This window comes from Mesoplodon bidens (assembly GCF_964165515.1).
Source record: "Mesoplodon bidens genome assembly, chromosome: 11".
NCBI lineage: Eukaryota > Metazoa > Chordata > Mammalia > Artiodactyla > Ziphiidae > Mesoplodon > Mesoplodon bidens.
In genome coordinates, this window is record NC_138167.1 from 50,232,451 (window position 1) to 50,249,517 (window position 17,067).

At 40.1% G+C, this 17,067-nt stretch overlaps 1 protein-coding gene across 2 annotated transcripts in view; it reads right to left on the bottom strand.

Moving 5' to 3' along the window:
- ARID2 (AT-rich interaction domain 2) overlaps window positions 1–9,047 on the bottom strand; it is a 163,293-nt gene extending 154,246 nt beyond the window's left edge. Inside the window, exons 1-3 of one of the 2 annotated variants that reach the window (XM_081250313.1) lie at window positions 8,847–9,047; window positions 8,639–8,732; window positions 7,466–7,563 (exon numbers count right to left, since the gene is read on the bottom strand). In XM_081250313.1, coding sequence (XP_081106439.1) covers window positions 7,466–7,563; window positions 8,639–8,732; window positions 8,847–8,938 — 284 coding nt within the window. In that variant the 5' untranslated portion in view covers window positions 8,939–9,047. Of the gene's footprint in view, window positions 1–7,465; window positions 7,564–7,663; window positions 7,838–8,638; window positions 8,733–8,846 lie in introns of those variants that run through there. The other variant, XM_081250314.1, reaches the window with a different exon arrangement.
- Between the last annotated feature and the right edge of the window lie 8,020 nt (window positions 9,048–17,067).

A 17,067-nucleotide genomic window follows, 5' to 3' on the forward strand; every position in this document is an offset into this window, starting at 1 on the left:
TATTCAAATAATACATTCTTGTACAACTTTATTCAAATCCTACTTCATAAAAAGCAACGCTTTGGCTTGGTCCCATTACACAGTAATGAAAAAACTCATTTACTGAAAGAAGCAAAAGATAAACATACTAGGGCATGGAATATACCTGAAGATATTTAACAACTGTGGATAATGGAGGGTTATGTATAAAACAAAGCTGTGTGAAATGTAAAGCAGGTCTATCACCAGGGAAAAGAATGGAAAGGCAAAGGGGAGAAAGTGTGGTTTGAAAATATATAAAATAAACCTTACCAAGTGGCAATTATGGCTGACACTTAAGATTGAAAGTTGGATAATAACCTACGGCCTTTTTTGTTTTTTTTCAGTAGCCCGTATGCTCCAGAAGAAAAGTGTCTGAGTGGTGTAAAGAAATTCTTTTTTAAGTGTTATTTTTTTCTGAGATTAAATAACATCAATTACTTCTGAAATCTGAAATGATAAAAATAAAATCTCACATATGAAAAGTTTGAAACATGAAGATAAAGCGCGTTAAACAAAACAAGCTATTGTTAGTATTGTTATTTTTAAAGGAATTTATACAATATAAATTAACTCCCCTAAGCAGTACTGAGACAGACCAACAAAATCCTCACAAAGAGAAAAAGCGGTCAGTAAATTCAATAAAATAAATGACATTCCATTTGGGGAAAATATTATAAAGTCTTATTTAAAAACAAAACCTAGATATTAAGAAATTTTATTTTTAATTGATTTTTTAAAATCCAAATTACTATACAAATACAGTTAGGATAAGCTCAAACTGGTAGTTCATTTACCCCTTTTTTTCCCCTTAATTTAAGTGGAGCCCTTGTTATCTTCTCTAGAGCCCAGAAACAAAGTAGGGTGTGTCCAGGCTCTGCTTAGAGATGACAGGTGCAGCTGGAGCAGGTGCCCCTAGACCAGATGTCACCTAGAGGTTTTGCTCTGGATACAGCCCTGGCCAACATGTTGGTGCCAAGTTAAACCAGTTATCTCAGCAACTCAATTGGTTTAATTCCAACACTTAGATCAGCTGTTCTCAAACTTCAGTGTACTTAAGAATCACCTGGGGCACAGTTTAAAAAAATACAGTGTTTTAGACCATTAAGTCATAAAACCACTGATCAATCTTAGCACCGCTAAAACAGGACAACTAAACATTATATGCCTCATAATCTGATGAAAAGCACAGCACTACCTATTAAAGTACACCTAAAATACTAAACTTGAATTTTTTCAATCTTTAAATCTAATAGTTTTTAGGAAATAGATTCAGGGGATAGAGGAACAAGTTAACTGACACTAGAAGGAAGCAGTCAACCAAATCTAGAATTTAGGGCATTCTAAAGGACAACTGACCCCACTACTTCAATAAATCAGTGGCATGATAGGAAAAGGGAGCTGTTAAGAGCCTAATGGGATAAAAGAGCCAAAACGAGATTCAGCCCCACCATAAAATTCTCTTGCAGTAAGATGGGGTGGACCTGCAAACACTAATTTAGATATTAATGGAAATATGAATCTATCATTTGGGGACAATAATTCATAATGCAGTATCTATTCCTACATATCACCAAGAGATTCCAGTTCCAGCCATAGATCACTGCAATATACTTAGTCACAAGGGTACATATCTTGTAGAAACGAATTTAACTTTGAATTCACAGCATAATGAATACTCAAAAAGTATCCAAGCACAAGTGATATTTTTTAATGTTTGAAACAAAAAATTATATGTTAGACTCTATTTTAATAACACAATTCTTGGAAAGCGCAATAAAATTCATAGAAAATCTGAATGCTGCTGAGAGTGACAATTTGCTCTAAACCATCTCTTTATTCCAGGTCCCCCAAAAGTTTTATATCCTAAGTGAATCCATTAATAACCTTTATGATAGGTAACCAATACTAGTATCAATCACCATATATACATTTTTGTGTACTTCTGAATAAAAAGAATCAACCTGCCTATTTCCTGAGCTCTACTATGGATAACTGAACTAACCATATTATTTACATTTATTTTAAATTCAAAAGCCAATACTTTTGCTTTTCGTAACAATTATGCTTACAATTTCAAAACATAAAATATTTGATGACAATCTCTAATTCTAACATCTCTATTTTTATCTCCAGTAAGTTTGGTCCTTAAAACAAGATCTACTTCTAAACAGCTTTCCCTAAAATCAAAATTCATGATTATGACCTATGTTTTTAAAATGGTAGAACTGAAGCAAATACAGATTTTAGCATGACTATCATATTTCCACAAAAGTAATTACTATTCTGCAAAACAATGTGACCAATGATTTGGCTACCTTTCTCTTCCTGGCAATGAACACAAGATAATTTTAATGTCCCCTATTTGAACAACTATTTAAGTATTACCAATATAATTCTGCACTTCAATTGATAAAGATAAGCAAATAACAGCACCATAAAAATCATTTAAATCTGTATATATATCTATATAAATATACATAATTACCTCTCATTTCTCATTTTCCATATTTAAAATTTTTCTTCCTTTACCCTCATTTCTTCTAGCTCAGGGTTTCCCTAACTGTGCTCCACAGAACTTAGTAGGTGTTCCGCAAACATTCCCCTGCGACATATGGTAGTGTTTGGGAACCATCATTTACCATAGGTGGAGGGAGGGAGGTAATAAATAGTGTTTCTCCAAATTGTCTTGAGATCCACAACTCACATTAACAAAATACAGTCTCTACGAAGTCCTTCAATGAAGTAACACAAATTTATCGTTATTACTCAAATTCATTTAGCCTTTTTTCAGGGAAACATATTGACATTTCAGGAAAACAAGTGCTTCATACAGCACAAATTGGGAATCTCCACTCTGATCCTGAATACCCAAGAGTGTGGTGACAATGGTGGTGCCAGATGAAAGCAGTATAAAGAGATCCACCCCCCATATGTCCTCTACTTCCTAATTCAAACAAACCCTACATTTACTAGCAAACTTGAGGAGGGACTGTACAACTCTGGAAAATGCCCAATAAGCAGCCTTCCCCCAAATAATAATGAAAAAAACTCTAAATACTTTACCTAAAAACATGCAGTATTGAGTACTTACTCACTGACTAATGCACCTAAATTCCAGTGAATTAAAATGTTAGTTTTTCCTTCCTTTTCCAATTTCCAATATCATTTCATTTCAGATTATAAAATATTCACAGACGTGATATACTTCTCTATCAGTCATAGTGGATTTCACACACAAACAACTGAAAACACTAAATCAACAACAGAGAAGAGGTAGGATTATAAGAGTGCTCCTCTTTAGATGCAGACAATTTTAGTTGACAGCTAAGGCAGAAAATTTAAATGCAAGAAAGCATATAAACATTTCTGGGAGTTACAGTTAAGTTCTTAGTTTGTGTCCTCAGTGAAAACTATCCACCCTGGAAAGAGTTAGATTTATTTCTACTTGAGGGCAAATTTAAGCTATTTAAAACATGGTTTCTAAGACACAACACTAACCTAGCTGAGGTCTCATAAGTCTTTCAACTTTTTCTACTTTCCACTCCTCCTTTCAACAAGTTTGTACACCCTCTAAACTGTAACAGAATATGAGAAGATATCAAAATCAGGTTTGTTCAAAATGAAAGGTTACAGTTCACAAAATTAATTTTTAAATGCATGTATGAATAATTTATTTAGATACAATTTTTCTTCCAGTCTACGTATTACTTTTATTTTCCTTCCTTAAATAAGGAGAGCAATCTCCATTTATCAATTCTGTTGATACACAAACTCAATGTATTACTTTATTTTCTTATTTATTACAATTTTGAAGCATTCCTTCATTTAACCTCAAGTGATTCATAAAAGGCTTTCTATTAAAAAAAAGTGATCTACATGGTAGACACTAACCACCCAGCACACAAGTGTATTCATTCTATTTACCTGATAAATATAAACTTTAATTGGTATAATTTAGGGCAGGGCTTCATCCACCAAGGGGGGAAAAAATAAATAAATTCACAATGAAAGTGAAAATTCACTATAGCGGGTACAATTCTACAATTAAGTTTCTGACTATTCCAAAGGTAGGTACATGTAAAAAAATCATTTTATAAGAAAATCAGTAACATACAGTGTTATACAACAAATTTTTTTAAGTCCAAGGTATTTCACCTCTTTTTCAAAAAATCAAGTTTTATAATGGAAACATCAACTTAACCTTGACTATAGCTGTACTACTGGCATCAGTAAGCTAAAACAAAATTCTTCAACTAAGTATTTGAAATATTTACCTAAATCTTCATACCAAGGCTTCAAATTCTTAACAAAAAGTAAGAGCAGTAAATTGTCCCCCAATCTTAGCACCAAAACAAAATGAAAATATAAAATTAACTGAGTAAATATGGAACACACTGGGTATAAATACACTCAGGCATAAATTTAACCATAAGTAACTTCCAATTATATTTTAATTTCTTAAAATCACTTTGACTAACAAAGTGAATTCATAATAGACTGATTAAATATTACTGAACACATATCAAGAATACAACTTTTTTGTCCAATTAACAAATGCCCCTAAAGCCATTTAGATACTTTTGCACTTTAATTTCTTCATCTACAAAATGTGGGAAATTATTAACTTATCCTTTTATACTTATAAAGATATTCTAATAATGAACATCTGTGGAATATATTGTGATGTACATGCCAAGAATGGAACTAAGTGAAAACAAAATACATAGACATAATAGATGAGTAATATCCAAGCTTTAAATATAGTACTTTTACACATTATCAGTAGGCACTTTTATTTTTAAAAATTAACTGCCAATGTTAAAACAAATAATCAATTGCATTTTCAATTTTAGACTTTGAGAAATTTTTGTAGACAATCTACAACTGAATAAGTGTATGTTTGACACAATCAAGCTAACTTTTGGCAGACCACTAAACTCAAGTCTCTATATTTGATGTCTATATCTGTTAGAGTGGCCAGCATATTAGTTTGCTCTTCTTTATTTAAATGTCTGCAATATCATGAAAATATATCATAAAATAGCAGGCTAACAACTACCCATCTAACTACAGAGGAATGTCAGCAAATTTTAAACTTCTAAACAACAACACATGTAATGACAGTCTTACAGTAAGTCAAATGAAACAGCAGTTCATATTAAAAAAAAAAATTAATCCACCTGTGATTTATAAAACACACTGCATTATCTACTCAGCAGAAACCATGATACTCAATTTGATATATCAAAGAAGGAACTTACAAAGTCACTTGATTACTGTTGGTTACTATGAAGAGGCACTCTTATGGTTAAGTAACAGAATTACTGTGAAAGCTTGGCATCCTGTCTGCCAGTTAAGATTTTTCAGAGGAAGGTGTAAAACCCATTATAATACATGTCCTCTTACTGTGCAATATTACACCACTATGGAAAAAAATCTTCCAAGGTTGGTAGTACCCAATTTTTAACCAGCATATTTCTTTTGTATTTCTTTACAAGCCATGCAAATCTTCACATGGTTTTATTTTCCAAAACAAATACTTCAACTTTTTTCCTAGTAGCCTAGCTACAACCCTACAAAAACAAACCTGGAGAGTGACATATGGAGGAAAAACAAGTTTAGCTAAGGACATAGTTCAAAATGTAGCTTCTAATAAGAGCATAAAACTCAAACTGACCCAAGAACAATACAGAGTTGTGAACAATCTTGAAACTACATAGTTAAAAACAGTATCATCAATGGATGATAGATCCAAAGATAGAAATTACAACTGGAAAAACAATATTTATGTAACTTATAATAAACTGGGAGTCTAGCCACTTGATTATGCTAAAGCTCTGTTAGTATGAATGTAAACTCTTCAGAAAAACACACATCCCATGAAACATATATATCACACAGTACCTTCTGGATATTAAAATCAATCAATCAATCATCCAATAAATATCAGGCATAACTTAGCATGTATTTTAAACGGTCTAAAATCCAAATGGTTCAAACTGGTTACCAGAAAACCAGGACATGTATTAACAGTACTCCTCTCAATATTATAAATGAAAATGAGCAAATAAGTATCACCATAAATAATAAATTTTCTACTTCTCACCACATTACTAAATCAACAATTTTGAAGGTTAATTTTGTTTTACTTTGTTTTTTGTTTCAGTCTTTTATTTTAAAATGCACTCTGACACATGCCATCACACCCTCACAAGAGATAACAACTAACCATATTTAATATTTTCTAGACTTCTGTGTAACTCAGTAACTACTCACAAAGTTCTGCAAACTCTTCAGCTTCAAGCCTGAAGTCAATCTAAGATAGCCAACAGAAAGTACACCTGTGCAATTACTGCATTTCCTATTCCAGAATGCTGAACATAACACAGAATATGTACATCTGGATATTGCATTTGGAGCAATGATAAATGCCAAACTCAAATTATGCAGAAGCCACATTACCTAAAAGGCCATCCTATAACATCATTATTAAAAAGCAATAAATATGAAGAGCATTATTTTAGTTTTAAATAACAAACACCAACTAAAGAGACTTTATGGGTAAGTAAAATAAATATTAAAAATAAAAGATGACCTCATAATAAATTACAATATAAAAATATTCCTAGGAGAAAAACTGAGAAAAAATTAAGGCTGAATCACAAAATATATTATCTAAACTGTATCACATGCCAACTAAATAAGAAATTTACTTTGTCAAATAAATAGTCAAAAAAGAAGGGGAAGAATTAAAGAAAATCCAAATCAAAGTATTCCATTTTGTAGTATCCCTAATTTTCCTAAATAGATAATAATCCTTTTAAAGGTTTTTAAGTCATTCAAAAATTCCCCCCCCAAAAAAAAAATATATATATATATATTATATATATATATATATATATTTTAAAAACAATCCTCGTCACTTAAGGCACCAACATGCTATGCTATGCAGAAATATTCTACTGAAAAACTACTCAGTGACACGGTTCCACGCAGAGGTTTCATTTTTTTAAAAAATCTTAAAGTCAGAATTTTAAAAGGCAAAGGAGTTTCCAAAACAAAGAAAAAAAATTCCCAAGGGATACAAAGTTTCATTAACTATCTTAACTCTTACTAAGCATCACCCTTCTGCCCCTCTGTGGATATCAAACAATCAATAACAATGTCACCAAAGAATGTTTACCAAGATGGGGGTGGGGTGTCACCTGTAATGATTCTGTATGAAAAATGTAAACAATCCTAAAATAGGTGAGGAAAACTTTCACCTTATTATAATCTCACTTTACGGATAATGTTTCTCAGACTGAAATTAACAGAAGTTTAGACTGTTTGGTGTGCAAGGTTTGTTTCTTGTTTGGGGATTTTTTTTTTTCTTTTTGCTAAAACAAATCTCCCCATAAGCCCCTTATTCCCAAACACTGTTGGAAGAGTCACTACTACTCACCGCAAGTAATACTGTTTTAAAGCAAAGGCAGCGTTAGAACAACTTCTGGGAAAGTTGAACTCTTCAACAATTTCTCCCCACTGATTCTTCTCAGAAACCTGTTAAAAACACAGTCACACTTGACTGAACGTGCACAATTCAAGAAAACTCTAACCTAACTCTGAAATAAATACCCATTCTACAGAGATCTGCAGATACCTCAGGCATCAGTGGGTGATTCGGCTCGATCCGTAAGAGTAACTAAGCAAGGGCTGCTTGAATCACCGTGTTTTCACCCGAGAGCCCAGTATTTAAGAGCACTTGTTTTGTTTGGGGGGCGGGGGGGGGTTGGTGGGTTTGTTTTGTTTTTGAAGCCCGGACAATAACCAATCGCAAGTCCCTCTGTCGCCCCCTTTTAAATCTCAACGCGGTCCGTTTACACTAAAAAAAAAAAAAAAAAAGTTCAAAAGGATCAATACTGTTCCGGAGAGCGACGTCCGCAGGTTCTGGGGGGGCCGGGGCCGGGGCCGATTCCGATCCCTCTCCCAGATCTATCCATCTCCATAGGCCCTTCTTTGAGGCCTACAGCTTCTGCCTAGCCTTGAAGCCTAAGATGGCTATTTGGAGACAGGTCCTGGTTTCTTTTGTTAGCTGTATAAACCGAGAGCGAAGGGGCCGAGGCTGTGCCCCCGGCTGCCGGGATCATTTCGCAGCCGATTATCGATGTTAAACCTGCCCGCGCTAATTTTGAGTTGCACGAAAACTGCTCTCAGAGTCTGTGTGTCTCTGTGTCTCCGCCTGTGCTAGAGCGGCAGCGGCGGCAGAGCTGACTCGCGAGCGAGCGGGCGGGCGGGCGCGGGCGCGGGGCGGGCGCGGGGCTCGGGCGGGCGCCCCGCACGCCCGCACTCCCCGCCGCGGCGCTCAGACCCCGCCGGGCCGGCCGGGCACCGGGCAGGGCGCGAGCCGGCGCCGGGCCGCCCGCCCGCCGAGCCCCGCGCCCGCCGCGCGCACGCGAGCCACCAGGCCAAAAACAGCCCCGCCGCCGTCCGCCTCCGTGCCACCGGCTGGGAGCGAAAAGAACGCCTCTGGCCCCCGCGGGCCACCCCCCCGGCCCCGAGCGCCCACTCCGGGGTCAAAGGAGACTTTTTGGAGGAGACGAGTGAGAGGGAAATACAAATTAAAACTTCCACTCACCTTCGCGAATCCGCCTAAAGTAGTGACTCTGGTGTAGAGACCGTGAAGATCCAGCTCCTTCCCACCCACCGCAGGGATTTTTTTAAAAGGCGACCTGCGGGAGAGAGAAAGCCCCGCACTTGTCAGCCGGGACCCCGCGGCGGCCCGGGCGGGAGAGCCCCGTTCGCCCCGGCTCGCCCCGGCGCTGCCCCCCCGGTTCTGCTCTCACCCTCTGCTGTGGTGGAACTGCCGCAGCTCGTCCAGGAAAGCGAGTCCCTTTCTCCGCTCGTCCGGAGGCGCCTTCCCCGTCGAGTTTGCCATTATTTTTTCGAAGGAGGTTTTAAAAAAACCCAGATCGGTGTTTTAAAAGCGCCCCCCGCTCCCTGCGCTTCCTACCAGAGCCCGGAGCCCATTCCTCGGCCGGCGGCGGCGGGGCTCAGTCATGGGCCGGCGGTGGCGGCGGCGGCGGCGGCGGCGGCGGCGGCGGCGGCGGCGGCGCAGGGAGGGAGGGAGGGAGGGGGAGGAGGAGGAGGAGGAGGGGAAGGAGGGAGCAGGAGGCCAAGGGGAGAGGAGGGAAGGAGGGAGGGGAATTTCTAAAAAAGTTTAAAGAAATCGGAGCGAAACTAGAGGGGCAGGCGACTGCCGGATCCGCGCGAAGCCGCGGGGCGAGCGCGGCCCCCACCCCTTCCTTCCCTCCCTCCCGCGGCCCGGCTCTCGCCCGCCTCTCAACGCCGCCGGCCCAGGCGGCTCGGCCCGGGGACGCGATTCAACATGGTGCTGCTGCCGGGGGCGCGCTAGCGGGCGAGGGGAAAGGCGAGCCGACGGTGAGGGGCCGGGGCGGCCGGAGGCCCGGGAGTTTCGGCGGCGGCGGCGGCGGCGGCGGCGGCGGCGGCGGGGCTGGGGCAGGCGGGGCTGGGGGTGGGGAGGGGGAGGTCTGTGTGGTGGTTTGTGGAAAGCGGGGTGACAGCGTGTATTCCGGCCGCAGCTCCGCGGGGCCCTTGCACACATTCACGCGCGGCCTCGCGGCCGGGGCGTCCCCGGGCAGAAGGCACCGGCGGCAGCAGAGCTGCTGCGCGCCGCCTGCCTGCTTCCCTCCCCGCCAGCCTCCCTCTCTGCCGTCTCCGGCGCCGCCGCCACGGCCGGGCAGCCAGCGCCGCACAGCGACCCCCGAGGGCCGGCCGCGGCACTGCGCCTGGCTCCACACCGCCCCGGCAGCTCCTCGCGGGGAACAATAGGCTCGGCTCGCCGGGCTTAGGGTTCATCTGCAATGTGCCGCACATTTCACACGCACACAAAGCCGGCGGAAAGGGGGGAGGCGCGGGGAAACGGCCACTACCGGTTGTTCCAGGGTTAGGGGTGGAGGCGATGTTCGCGTCCCTGGCCCGGCTGTTGGAAGGGCCGCCTCGGAATCCCCGCCCGCCCGACAGAACCGGTGTGGCGCTCGGGAGGGAAAGGAATCCCAGAGGGGCAGCTCCTCACGCTACGCATCATTCACTGATCGGAATAAAGTCAATCTGTCACCTTTTTTTTTTTTTTAGGTCTAAAAGAATCGGCTTTTCTGAGCCTTGTGCTAGTATTTGGGGGCCTGGTTAGCACATTTTCCATGAATTATCCACGAACTAACTTTAGCAAACTATAAATTAAATGCAATGTGAACTGCCTGTCCTAGTTCTGTGGAAATAGAGTCATGCTCTTAATTCATCTTGACTTTGGTTGGTTTCACTTCTCAGACAAGATTATTGTGTTGAGTTATGCAAACAGTAATTAAACAGGTTGGGAAGCAATCTTTTGAACTTTGACGATAATAATTAACGTTTATATTTTTATATTAAGGTATCTTAAAGATAGTGCGCTTAAAACAAATATTGAATAAAACCTTATGTTTTTGCTTTCTCTCGTGTCTTAAATGCGATATTTTTGAATCTTTAAAAAGGCTGTTTAAATGGGAGACGCAACATCTCAATACTACCACAAGTTTGCATCTACAAGGGGTGTTGCAGGCAGCCCTTTGCTACAAATGTTAATTAAGCTTCATGAGATGTGAAACGTATCATTATTCCCATTTCCGCGATGGCCACTACGGGCAAAGTCACCAAGGTCACAGGCTAGTAAAGGTCTGGCTGGGTTATTTCAGGTAGTGATTCCATTTATTTGGTGGTGAAAAGAATTATGTAATACAGTCCTGCATGCTTCCGGTGCTCACTCTAGGAAACGGATTTCTTTCCCAAGTAAAGTTTGTCTCTTAAATGCGGTCGGAATAAGGCTGTGGCTAGGAAGTTCCTGACACCCAAGGGCCACTAAGTGTCTCGGAAGCCTGTGAGGGGCGGAGACCCAGCCGGGGGAGTGGAGAAGCAAGGCCGGGGCCTGAGGCGAGGGGGGGCGGGGCAGGAGGGAGACCAGTTCATCTCTCCCTTCCCCCACCGGTCCTCCTAGGGGTGGTGGAGATGTGGGCCGCAGAGCCGCGAGGCCCGAGCTGTGCGTATTCCCTAAACGCCGCACTTGCGCACAGCCCCTTACGTAACTGTCAGCGCCGGGGATTCCCTAGAGGGGGTCATTCTATTCAACCATTACACACACCCCGAGCTCCTGCCTCCGCGCCGCAGCCGCCGCCGCCACCGCCTCACAAAATGGCGGCGCCCATACAGGAGACAGCGGCCACCTCCTCCGCCCCATTTTGTGGGAGGCGAGAGATCTGTCAACATGGAATGCCTCCGCTGAGGATGCATCCGAGTTTGGAAATCCTGCTTAACGGATGGAGCCGAGGGGATCCCCTTCGACGGAAAATGTCAGCGACTTATAGCATCTCCACGCTTTTTTCCTTTTTCATTTTCCCGAAGAAAGCGCCCGAAACTGCCGGGGGTACTTGTAACTAAGGAGAGAAGGGAAAACTGCGGCTGACTGCTTCGGGGACTTGCCGCGGCGCCTTGGTGGCTTTGGTTGCTCTTCCACGTTCCCGGCAGCTGACAGCTATCTCCCCGAGGGTCGCCTGGGCCGCCCGGCCCGCTCCGAGGGGAAGGGGACCGGGCGACGCGAAGCGGCGGCGGTGGTTTCTGCCGCGTCACTTGTGCAGCGAGACTTTTCGGTAGTTTTTAAATGCCAGAGTCCACAGCCCCGCCGGGACCCCTCGCCTGAGTCGTGGACATCGGGAGCCCCGGACGCCCCTGCTCCGGGGCCTCGCGGTCGGCCGGAGCCGGGTGCCCGGTTGTCCGGAGCGGGCGGTCCTCGCGGTTGCCCGCAGCCCCGGCGCGCCGGGTGGTCGCCGTCGGGACCCGGGCCCTGGATGGTGCTACTGGGGCAGGAGTGGGAACGAAGGCACGTACACTGAAATTTAAGTCGTCCGAGTCGGGACCTAGGGTTGTATGTTTTAACCATGTCTCAGGTTAAACGTTAGAATGCCTTTTCTAGTATCCAGCTCTGCAGTGGGCAAAACTGGTTGCCTTATTTCTCATTCGAAGGGCAGAATGGAGGGATGACATTTTACATTTTTGTTTGTCAAGGGGAGGTTGCCACTTTTGAGCCACTGACTGCTTGCTGTCTATGTGTGTTCGTGTGTATACACACGTGTATACAATAATGTGTTTTGCTTTGCAGTACAGATAGAAAAGGCTAAAGACCTGGAGTGTGATTCTAACGTTTTAATGCCTTTTTTATTAACATTTAAAATGTGATGTGTAACGGGGCAGTCGACTCTGAGAAAAAAGGAGAAGCTGTCGTCTTCAAAATGGAGTCCTAAAGGATATTTGATGGATAGAATTTAAAATCAGAACACTTTGGATATGCTCTAGTCAGAGAAAACAAAAATATAAAACTTGATGTTTATCCGGTTACAACATGGTTCGATTTCCCCAAGACTAGAAAAATGTAAGGCCAAAGTAAGCTATTAATGGTATTTGCTTGTAAGAGGAATGTAAAGTTTTAAGGAAAGAGGAGATTCGTTTTATGAAACTTAAGTATGCATTACACGAATAGTTTATTCCAAATTTTTTTTTCAAGTTACTGCAGTCATTTGTATTTTGCATGACATTTTTTGGGGTGTTTTATGTTGATTTTGACCCTCATATTCCCTCTCTAGTGCAGAACTGCATCTTTCTGCAGGCTGTGCCTCAGTAAGTTCCATGCCCCATCGCCTGCTGCACCAGCTTGCTACTCCTGGAGCATGAATGACCAAGATATAGTTTCTGGTGCTGTCTATTCCTACTGATGTTCTTTAAATTTAATAAATTTGGATACCACTACTCAGTCTGTATCTGTTGCAAGAATACCCTATCTTAGTACCCAAGTACCCAGAGAAAATTTTTTTTAATAGGATTGCACTAATTGTAACCCTAGTGCCTAGTATTACATTTCTCTGCACCATATTGCATTTCCTATAGTGGGCAGCATAGAGCAGGTTGGATCCTTAAAAAAAAATTGCTAGAGGTCTGTGACAGTTTTACAATAGATATTCTCTAATCGGATAAGATACAAATAAAATGTAGTTCATAGTTTTCAAGCATTAATGGAAATAGTCCTATAAAAATTACCGATAATAGTGGAAATGTCGAAACTCAGTGTAGTTTACTGTTCTGATGAGAAATGTTGACAAAGCCCTTTTGATGTGAAAAAATGCAAAGTTGTTTTTAATAGTAACTGCAAACCCTGAACACCATAATTAGAGGTTTCTGTTATTTTATTCGAAATCTGTGATCCCTATCAGTTTTAGTATTATCAGTTTTAGTATTATTTAGAAATTGTGAGGTTTAAAATTCCCTCATTTAAGTAGCTTTAAAATACTATACCAGATTTCAAATCAAGCATGTCAGGTGTGATTACAACAGCTGAAATAACTTAATTGAGAAATTGGTCTGTTGATTCATTGGATTAATTTTGGATTTTAGGTTACTCCCAGGTTTAAAAGAATTGGTTGAAGAAGCCTATTGAACTTAAGTTTATATTTCATTAAAGATAATCTTAGGAAAGGAACTGTTGGTAAGATGTGAGAACGCTTTCACCACTTGCTGCTCTAAGGCTGTGTCTACTGCTGTACTTTTTTATGTGGACTAACTTGTCTTATTTGAACATTTGATTACAATACCAGATAGTAGATGTGGACTTTCCTTCAAATGACTAAAGGAGTACTGGTAATAAGCTTTTAAAAGATGAGGTAATAGTTTATTCTGCTGCAGATTAGGGTAATTGTAATGTAGATATTGAATGTAGATGATGAATCTGCTATTGACAGATTACTGAATGATGTATCCATGTAGGGTTTGGTGCTTCAGAGGATTTTTTGTAGTTGTTTCTTTTCAATATATATTAGAGGTTATGCTTTGTACGTAAATTCAGTGCAATTTACTTAAAAAAAAAAGAAAGTGATAATATTCAACTAAAAAAGACTTTTTAATAAGACATAATAGCTAGAAAATTAAATTTTAGCCAATTATAATATTCTTTGGAGAGGCAGTCCCAAATGTGCTTTTTGAGGGAGTTGGTCTCATTGGTTATTTAGGTCAATTATCTAATCTTGAATTTTTAAAATTGTTAAGGTGTTCACTTGTGTATTCTTATTTATTTCATCTATTGTGATCAATGAAAGGAAAAGTAGACCCCAAACTAACTGTGCTTATTATAGTATCATCACCATTTTTAGTAGTTTAGCACTTTGTTTATGGTATTTAGTAACTTCTGAAAACTAGAAGAGCATAAATACTAAACCAAAGAAATATTTGTTTATTTTTATCAATGCAGATTACTAAATCATCGAGTAAATATTTGTTGAATGCCTACCTTGGGCAAAAGGTGAGGGAAGAGAAATTGACTTGGCCCTCAAGGAAACCTCCAGTAGTAGGTTTTCCTTAACTGTACCTTTAAAAGATTATATTGAAATATTCAGACCATAGGGTTCTTTATTTATAATACTTAAGCAGGATGTTTAGCACTGACTTACGTTCAAAATTCTGTTTAGAATATAAACAGTTGAATATAATTGTGTACAAAACAGCATTACATTTGTTAGCATCGATGTTAGGATTAGTATTACTCAAAGTGGTAAAACTGTTAGCAGCGTTTAAATCACATTCTTTGAAAATTCAGATCCACAAAAAACATGATTCCAATAGTCAAATTTAATTATGGGAAAGGCGAGGGGATGTTCAGTGAATGTAAAAAATACACTGCTGAGCAAACAGGAATTGTTTTAATGAGTTTTGATTTTCTGTTTCAATTTTTTGGTACATTGACTCTTCTGACATTGGACTTTGCTATTAATTAAAAAAAATTAAACCCCAAAGACACATTAATTCTGTATTTAATGCAGATTTAATTCTTGACTAGCTGTAGAGCTTAAGGAGTTGGCAGTCTTGTTGGCGAAACAATAAAATAGGAATTAAGCTGAAATGCAAAACTATGTAATATTAGTTTTCATTAAAGTATATACAGTTTTTCCTTCATAACTATAGGAGTCACAGTAGTATTAACTTAATCATTTAATTTATTTAGCTTTGGTTTTTCTCTGAAAACATATCACAAACTATTCATGTACAGCATCAAAACTGAAAACCACCAGGACCAGGGTAAATTGTTGAGGCTTATTGCTAAACATCAAGGGAAATTCTAACCAATAGTTCAGTGGCAACAATTTTTTTAAAGTGCCATGGTTCTTTGACATAATTTGTAGTATGTAGAACTCAAAAGAATCCTCATTATCATTGTGTGATAATGTACATGAGAAATACTTACAAACCGTTCTTCAGGGGTACAGAATAACTGACAATATTTTGCAGTTAGCTGCAATGCTTCCAGATGTTTAAAACAAAGATGAAAATTTTAAGAGTATTGTGCTACATTTTTAAAACCAAATTTCCCTCTTATTAACAATATTAATGTTAATAACAGCCATTAGTGATTACTAAATAAATAGGAAATTAGGTCCTGTTCTAATATCTATTCATTTTAACCGCATTTAAAGACAGATTTCCTCAGGGTTAATCAGCAGCTAAATGGTGGTCTTCCTGTTCCTCTGGAAACAGAAAAGAAGCTTCCCTCTTTAGGGTATGGAGGAATCTGCGCTCTTCCCACTGAACTAAATCCATCCTTTACACTGTCATTTGCTTACCTCAGTTATTTTTTCTGATGCAGGGGGCCACCAAAAATAGGAGTAGTACTATCAGGAATACACCGCCCTGGGTGGGTTTGTGCTCACAGCTGATACTCTCCTTCCTACCCTATCTTTGTTCTCAGTGTCAATTTCTAAAGAGTCTTGAAATAATAGTATATTCCCAGTTAGATAAGAGAGTTAACTTGTGGGCTATTGATAGTGTTCAAGGAGTCCACAATCCCCGTGAAACAAGATGTGTTTATTGCATTTTTTTAGGGAGGAGGTCTCAGCAGGCATGGGCATTTTAGAGGGCCCTGTGATATTCGAAAAATTAAAGCTCTATTTTCTAAAGACAGGTAGTAAGTTTAGAGGATCACCTCAGCAGGGGCTGGTTTTTATTTTGTGTGTGTTGGCATCTAGAGAACGGCATTTTGCAAGTTTAGTTAAGGAATATTTTAGTTCATCAAATTGTAAGACTTACAGCAAGCAAGCAAAAATCTACTATTTCTAAGGAAGAACTACAGTAGATTTTTAAAGAAAGTTTAAATGCTTTTAATCATTTTTCAGTTTGTCCTCTATTGAAAATGTATGGATAAGGGACTAAATTTATTCAAAATAGGCCCCTACTATAATTCTTCAACTAACTAATTGAGAATACCTGTGGATATATATGAATTTATTACCATTGTGAGCATGGTAGTATGTGCTTAGTGGTCATGGGTGACATTGATCAGAATCTTTCCAATGATATAGCCAGGTCACACTGCCATCTTCCTGTTTTCCTTTGTGCTTACTTGCTGTGTTGCTCTTTGCTGCAGTTTCTGAGGAATGAACCTAGGAGTTGGCCCAGACCTTGCTTTTGTAAGGATCTTTCATCGGGGCTACTTTGTCCCACAGCAGGTTCTTTTAGCTTGTCTGAGGGCCCAATGTATGATAATTGGAATTTAAGACTACTAACCGCAGATTGCAGTTCAGCATAACCTTTTTTAAAAAGGCTAAACTACTTCAGCCATACTCCAAATTGCTCAATGGATATTATAATATGTTAATTATTTCTTTGCCTGTTTTTGGTATGTAGATCATTGTATGCATACTTATTCAAAGTCCACAATTCCGTGCATTGTCTTTGAGAGAGGGGGAAGGTTATCGCCCCACCCCATGTTTTACATATATGTATACGTTAAGACTTTGGCCCACTCCCTGCTGAACCAGAGAGAAAGAGCATATTTGAAAGAAAACATGTGCTTTACTCAGGCTTCAGTAGTTAGGCCGATGCAGCTGATTTATGTCATACATTGAGCTCATTCTTAAAAGGTAAACGTCTTACAGTAAGTCTCCTGGCTCACAAATCAGTGCTTTTTCTACTAAACATTCT